The sequence below is a fragment of the Musca domestica genome, unplaced genomic scaffold (genome assembly GCF_030504385.1).
Source record: "Musca domestica strain aabys unplaced genomic scaffold, Musca_domestica.polishedcontigs.V.1.1 48, whole genome shotgun sequence".
Taxonomy (NCBI): Eukaryota; Metazoa; Arthropoda; class Insecta; order Diptera; family Muscidae; genus Musca; species Musca domestica.
This window is the reverse complement of record NW_026712340.1, coordinates 507392-514099: the sequence shown is the minus strand read 5'-3', so window position 1 is coordinate 514099 and position 6708 is coordinate 507392. Positions and strand designations below refer to the sequence as shown.

Genomic DNA, 6708 nt, shown 5'->3' with positions numbered 1-6708 from the left:
ATCTACCTGTATTCTTCTGCCATGGTTACATATACATACAAAACCAAAGAAAAAGCAAAAACCTTTATGAAATCTTGTTGAATAGATCCGGATTAAGCAATAAATAATGATAATGTTCCATCTTAACGCAATATTTTTTAAAAAATGGATTATCATAGTAAACTTTTGGTCTGTTCCAGAACTGCAAGAAAGTAAATTTTTTTACTACGATAACCGATTTTCCTTTTATAATAACGAAAACAAACTCAAAACTAGCACATTCTTGCAGATAGTTAAACAAAGCGATTTTTACATTCTTGCAGTTCTGAAATAGAACAATTATTTGACGTATATGCTATGGAATTGACATTTGAGATATAAAATATTGTGGAAAAAGTGTTAAATAAGACTCAGAATTGAAAGAATGTTAAAAACTTTACTAGGAAAACCATGAGGATAACCAATTTTCCCTTTATGATATCAAAAAAAATGCTAAACCAGAAAATTTTTCAGATTCTGCAACAGATTATTTATTATAATAAGATGTGAATTTACAAGAAACTCGCTTAAAATTTGCACTTTTCATATTTTATCGATCTGCCGTACCTTGTTATTATTTGGTTTGTCCCAGAACTGAAAGAACGTAAATGTTTTTACTACGATAACTGATTTTCACTTTATGACATCTAAAAAAATAGCAAAAATAAAAGATTCTTCCAGGTTTTGGAACAGGCCAATAGCTGCAAGAATGTGAAACATGTAATTACTATGATAATATATATTTTCTTTATGATATCGAAACATTTTCAAATCTCGTAGGTTCTTACAGGTTCTGGAAAAGAGCAAGTGGATACTAAGGGTATAGCCCCGACATCTAGGATTTCGCAATGCATTGATTTATACTCAATAACTGAATCACTGAAACGTATCCATATGATATGTTATGCAAGTTGAATTATTGACAACAAATTTATTAGCATTAAAAATTGATGAATGTTCATTACGCATCATCGGGTTAATTTATGTTAGATCACCTGTGGTTTTTGTTTTATTGTAAATCTTTGACTCGCTCATTAATTTAACCCTTCAACTCATGGCAGAAAAATACAGGTAGATGCATCAACGCTTGGGAGCATTGATATGTCAAAAAATTTTAAATGTTTTTTCAAATATAAGTAAATTTTTATATGTTTTCTTATACTACGTCATTCGGAGGCTATTATAATTCGCGTTTTTCATCAATTTTTACAAATTTAAATAATTTTTCATTCAACATTTTCAATTCCCAAATTGGTTTGACAGTTCATTGTCCCAGCAGCTGTGTCGACGCGTCTACCTATATTCTTCTACCATGCCTTCAACTAGTGCCCAATTACGTTGTTCTTAAGACCGTAAGAACATGACACTAAATGTATTATGATATTATCGATAATTAACTTGTTGGCTACAAATCGATTATTAACTAAAAATACTATCGATAACACATAAATCAAATGTTGTCATCTCTATCAGTACTCAAAAAGTAAACACACGTGTTTGTGACCAGAGACAAAATTTAATTTTCCGCAGAAAAATTTATTAAAAAACTTAAAAATGTATTTGATGTACACATTAAATGAAAATGGTGAACGTGTATACACCTTGAAGGTAAAATAACTCGTTAAACTATCATTTGATACAATATAATTAACAAAAGCATATTTTTTGTTACAGAAACGCACTGAAGATGGACGTCCCACAATCTCCGCCCATCCAGCTCACTTCTCTCCCGAAGACAAGTACTCCAGACAACGTTTAACCATTAAAAAACGTTTCGGTTTACTGCTGACACAGAAACCAGAACCTGTCTATTAAGATTCCCAATTTGTATCAAATTTTCCTAGTTTGTAACTGATAAGCATATTTTTATAAGACTTAATTAAACACTTTCAATGTGTATTAGAAATAAATAACATTGCGTTTTCTATATAATACAATTGTTTTTGTTCAGTATTTAAAAACGTCGATTCAAACCGGCCGTGTAGTCGTAAAGTCGGGCGTTCTTAAATTCTCCCCTCATATCAAGAACGTAGAACAGCGAGCGATTTCGTACTTTCAGGGGCAAATGCACTTTGGCAATTTCGCGAGGTTGTTGCGCTGAGACATTTTTTAGGGGGACTGTCATAATGCGGTTGTGACCAAAAGGACCGTATGTCACAAAGGTAACATCTTGCCCACCTTTTCTCAAAATCAAAAATCTCACCGAACGCAGTGTAAACATCCACACAGCAAATAAGACACCATATCCTGGAAGAGAGGCAAATTAACTAGTTTTAAAATGTGAGAATCTTCTAATTGCTATTACTTACCAATGCAGAAACACATAACGGTAATGCCATTGCGATATTTATTCTCTCCCAGATTGATACGCTCATACCAAGCCAACTCCTGTCCCTCTTTGACTTCTACCGGTGCATCTCGTAATGACGTGAAAGCAAAATGTGATAAATATGTCCAGAATGTAAATTGGCAAATGCCAAATATATTGATAATTTTAAAAAATTTTGGATTTTCATATTTATACACTATAACATCTTTGGCAACATTTGTATTTACATCATAGGCCCGGGTGCAGTATTGTTTTGGACAATTTCTTGGTTTGGATGTAAATGTCAACGTTTCCTTAAGCCTGTGTAATAAAGTAGGCCGTTGACTAAATAGTCGCACATTTTGCGGCTGGCAGTGGGCGCTTTTTAAGGGATTAATTAATAAACGCAGTAAACTGCTCATTTTTGGATTTTTCCTTATATTTATTTAACTTTTAAACCTAACCTTAAAATAACAGCTGACGAGGGAACTAACAAACTCGGCTAGTGTTGCCAGATGTGTGTAGTTAATAAACACCATGAGAAGTTAGTTAAACGTACAGATCCGTATGGGTATTGTGGAGGTTTTTTACTATGTTATTTATTGAAATTGAAATGTTTCTTCTTTTTTCGGAATCGATATACAGAGCATCAGCGTATTGAAATGAAAAGTTTATTTTAGTACATTAAGCACAACAACTTAGTTATTAAAAAATATATCAGCAGACGGTCTTCGTTGCCAATACTGAAACATATTTTCTATCATTTTAAGTATATTTAATATAGAAAAAATAAATAAAATAAACGCATTTGGATTATTCAACAATTTAAAAGTTCACATTCAAAGTCAAATGTGGATTGTTCCTGTCTTAATTTATATATTTTATATATAACTTTTAAGAAGGCTTTACTTCAAAAAAACAGAAACAATATTAACCATCCACATATAATGACAAAAAATGGTACATTAAGTTAATATTTTGCCGTTTGATGTTAATATTCCTAAAGCTTCCAAACAATTTAAAAGTCATCATATTCTTCTTATTTACTGTTAATTATTTTACTTTTGTTTTATATTTTATTTTTTCCCAGTTACTGACTGTAATTTGTCGCGTATTGGTTACGTTACGGTAACGTCTAATAAACATTTGGTGTTATCATGAAACTGGCCAATCACTACGAATTGCTGCCGGCTATCATATGTTCTGATTTTCGCTCCTCTTCTTCTTTTAGCTCCACAAAATTCTCCTTGTGTTTCTACTCGCGTAAAACCTCAGAAAGTAACAAATATTACATAAAAATGGCACAAAAAGGCAATGTAGCTGTAAATTTCTTCAAAAGCATTTATCACAATGAATTCCAATGGTAAGTTGGCAATAATAGAACCAAATTTTGTACTACTCCAACCAATAACCTATAAACTTGTTTTGTTTTTATTATTCTGTTTCCATAGGTCCGTGGTCAAAAGTTTCGGATTGTTCTTTTTGGGTGTACGCATTGCAAAAGAATTTGCCGGAGTGGAAATAATGCCAGCCATTGCCCATTAGGAACTTTCTATTAAATTTAGATGTTAAGTCCAGAGAATACCTTTCCATGAAATGTAAACTTTAAACTACAAAATTGGTATTGTTTTGTTGGCCAATATGTGTATGTATTTCGTCGTGTTACATTTCTATTAAAAAACGCTGCTAAAAACATAACAAAATTGTCTATTAAACTAAAATAATAAAACTTTTAACAGGGATTTTATCTAACAATGGGAGTCTAAGCATCGACCTTTAGCATATGCTTAATTTTATCGTTGTTGATGTCAATTTCGGTAATAAGACTTTGAGCCAAGTTTTGGGGAGTGAGATCACGCTTTAAAAAGTTTGCCACTAGTTGGCGGGATGGTACGCCTCCACCATGGGCCAGTACTTCCTGGCGATATTTTTCACCTGATTCGCGGTTGAAAGGGTTCTCCTCAAAATATGTCTGCCATATCCAAGATGCAATGGTCTTGGATATTAAATAGGAGTAATATTTGGCACCGTAGCCCACCAAATGGGAAAAACGCAATTGCCATGCCTACAATAAAAATGTTTATTGAAATAAAGCAAACTATAAAACCTCATCAATTAACTTACCGTATTTTCCACATATGGCAAACTGTAATAATCACTTTGTACATTTTTTAAAGTCTCTGTTGTGGTTGCTCCCTGTTTTGATGGATCCCCATGATAGATTTGATCTAAAGCAGAGTAAAATACTTGCAGTTGGGTTTCACTGGCAGAGAAGAGATTTTTGGAGGCACACAACCGTTGTAACATATCCTCTGACATGGGTTTGTGTGTTTGGAAATGTTTGGCAAATGTACGCACTACACGTGGATCGCTTGCAAAGTATTCCATTAAGACGGATGGCACTTCAGCAAAATCTGTAGAGCATCGGGTACCCGTAACATGTTGATATTCAGTTCTTGCCAACATTGAATGCATTGCATGACCCATTTCATGGAACAAATTATCCACCCTCGATGGTGTCAACAATGTCGGTCCAGTCCAACGGGGTTGAGAAAGATTCAACATCACTACCACTATAGGTAATTGATATGAGCCATCAGACAAACGTTTACCCCCTTGAATGGTAAAATGACAGTCTTGATTTGGTTTTCCGTTTCGCTCAAAGAAATCACAATAGATATATCCCAAGAGACCCTCTTTTTCATGTACCACAGACAGTTTGTATATATCATTGTGCCACGACTCTCCAGGTTCCATTTCAGTATTTTGTAGGCTTATACCATATAAAGAACGCATTAAATTATCCAGACCTTGCATACAACCACCCAAGCTGAAATAGGGTAAAAATTCATTGGCGTTGGCATTCAGAGCATTTCTTTTCATGAGCGAAGTGAAATATGGTGTATCCCAGGCCGCAAGTGTGGCATTTTTATTGCCACTCTCTTTGCGCTTCATTTCTTCCATGATTCGAAAATCGGCATCGGCACGGGGTCTTAATTCTCGTGTCAATTCATCTATAAATTCTTTTACCATTTCAGGGCTCTCTACCGTACTGGAGTTAAGGGCGCGATGTGCATATGTTTGAAAACCGCATATTTTCCCCAAAGCATGTCGACATTTCAATAAATCTGTAAGTAGTTCCTCCTGTCTTTCCGATGGGTATAAATACAATTTATAGGCTGCTTCGCGAGCCATGCCATTGTTGGAGTTTGTGTAAAGGCCTGATACTAGAATTTGATCGCCCTCCGAGGGAAAGTAGTTTCGAATTGACTCAGGGACTTGTGAACGTGGAAATGATGTTGGCACCACAGCTCCATGCATGAACTTTTGTCCTAATTGCAGTATATGGTCATTAAGGCGTACCACTTTTTCTCTTTCCTCTTCCTTTAAGTGTATTCCGGACTGCTCAAAATCAAATAGAAACAATTTCGAGACATGTTTATCGACATCCGTTGTGGGTACAATGTCCCCATTATGGGCAACATTGCTCAAGGCCATAAATAGTGTCTTGTGTGTATTCAAATGCTCCACAATGCCGCTTATACTTATACAAGCATCTTCTGCCGCCTGGGCATATTTGCTCTGAGGATGAGCGACTCGTATGAATTCCGATAAATCGGCAACCTTACACAACGAGTCAGATAGCTCATCAAAGATTTGTACCATTTTCCTCTTGCGATTCGGCGATATTGCCTCCTGTATTAGTTCTTCTGTGTGATTGGTCACATTGTCTTTTAGTAAATAGAAACCTTCATGGTTTTTCAGTTCGGGCATACAAAAGAGACCCTGTAAATGACGAAAACATTGAGTGATATAAGTCAATACAATTGTGATTCATTTTTACATACTGCTTCATTGCGCGTAAAATTAATTTTCTTGTATGGCGGTGAATTAAAAGCGGTGGCCAAAGGTGTCCATGTTGTCACCGATTTCCTCCAACAGTGTTTAAGCAATACCCCAGTGGGTTTTTTCAATAGCGTCATAGTGCAATTCTTTTGAGTTTGTCGTTATAAAAAACTTGGTCAAAGGAACTATTCACGTAATGGATATATTGGAACTAGTTTCAGTCCAGGTGTTTCTATTGGTTCACATTTTGAATATTGAGTAGTGGTTATTGACGAATGGTAAAAGAGGCAACATGACAAAACAGATGATTAAGGGTTCACAAAGTCTCAAGTTCTCAAAGAAAAAAGGGCTGAAATATTAAATAGATTATTTGTGTGGAGGTTTGGTATCAATTCACAGTGAATGATTGGTAAGCAAATGCTTTCCTTTTTACCCAAATCTTAAACATAAATATGATTTTGTTTCTGGCTTTTATTATACCCTATTTCGTTTCTACTAAAAAATTAATAAAAGTAGAATTTCACAAGAAAAAATAT

General features: G+C 34.6%; 4 protein-coding genes across 4 annotated transcripts; 2 read left to right on the top strand and 2 right to left on the bottom strand.

The window, feature by feature from the left end:
• The first annotated feature begins 1469 nt into the window (after positions 1-1469).
• Positions 1470-1833, top strand: LOC101891641 (H/ACA ribonucleoprotein complex subunit 3). The gene is made up of 2 exons (XM_005181753.4): positions 1470-1626; positions 1693-1833. Exons 1-2 carry the CDS (start codon positions 1573-1575, stop codon positions 1831-1833), a joined length of 195 nt encoding a protein of 64 aa, XP_005181810.1. The 5' UTR covers positions 1470-1572.
• A 134-nt stretch (positions 1834-1967) lies between these two features.
• Positions 1968-2827, bottom strand: LOC101892615 (transmembrane protein 223). The gene is made up of 2 exons (XM_005181759.4): positions 2328-2827; positions 1968-2265 (listed from the first exon to the last, which is right to left on the bottom strand). The coding sequence occupies exons 1-2, from the start codon at positions 2746-2748 to the stop codon at positions 1973-1975; spliced, it is 714 nt and encodes a 237-aa protein (XP_005181816.1). The 5' UTR covers positions 2749-2827; the 3' UTR covers positions 1968-1972.
• A 622-nt stretch (positions 2828-3449) lies between these two features.
• On the top strand, positions 3450-4062 carry LOC101892441 (uncharacterized). Its single transcript, XM_005181758.4, has 2 exons — positions 3450-3689; positions 3778-4062. The coding sequence occupies exons 1-2, from the start codon at positions 3484-3486 to the stop codon at positions 3869-3871; spliced, it is 300 nt and encodes a 99-aa protein (XP_005181815.3). The 5' UTR covers positions 3450-3483; the 3' UTR covers positions 3872-4062.
• On the bottom strand, positions 3951-6400 carry LOC101891459 (mitochondrial intermediate peptidase). Its single transcript, XM_005181752.4, has 3 exons — positions 6175-6400; positions 4451-6112; positions 3951-4391 (listed from the first exon to the last, which is right to left on the bottom strand). Exons 1-3 carry the CDS (start codon positions 6307-6309, stop codon positions 4089-4091), a joined length of 2100 nt encoding a protein of 699 aa, XP_005181809.1. The 5' UTR covers positions 6310-6400; the 3' UTR covers positions 3951-4088.
• Positions 6401-6708: the final 308 nt, after the last annotated feature.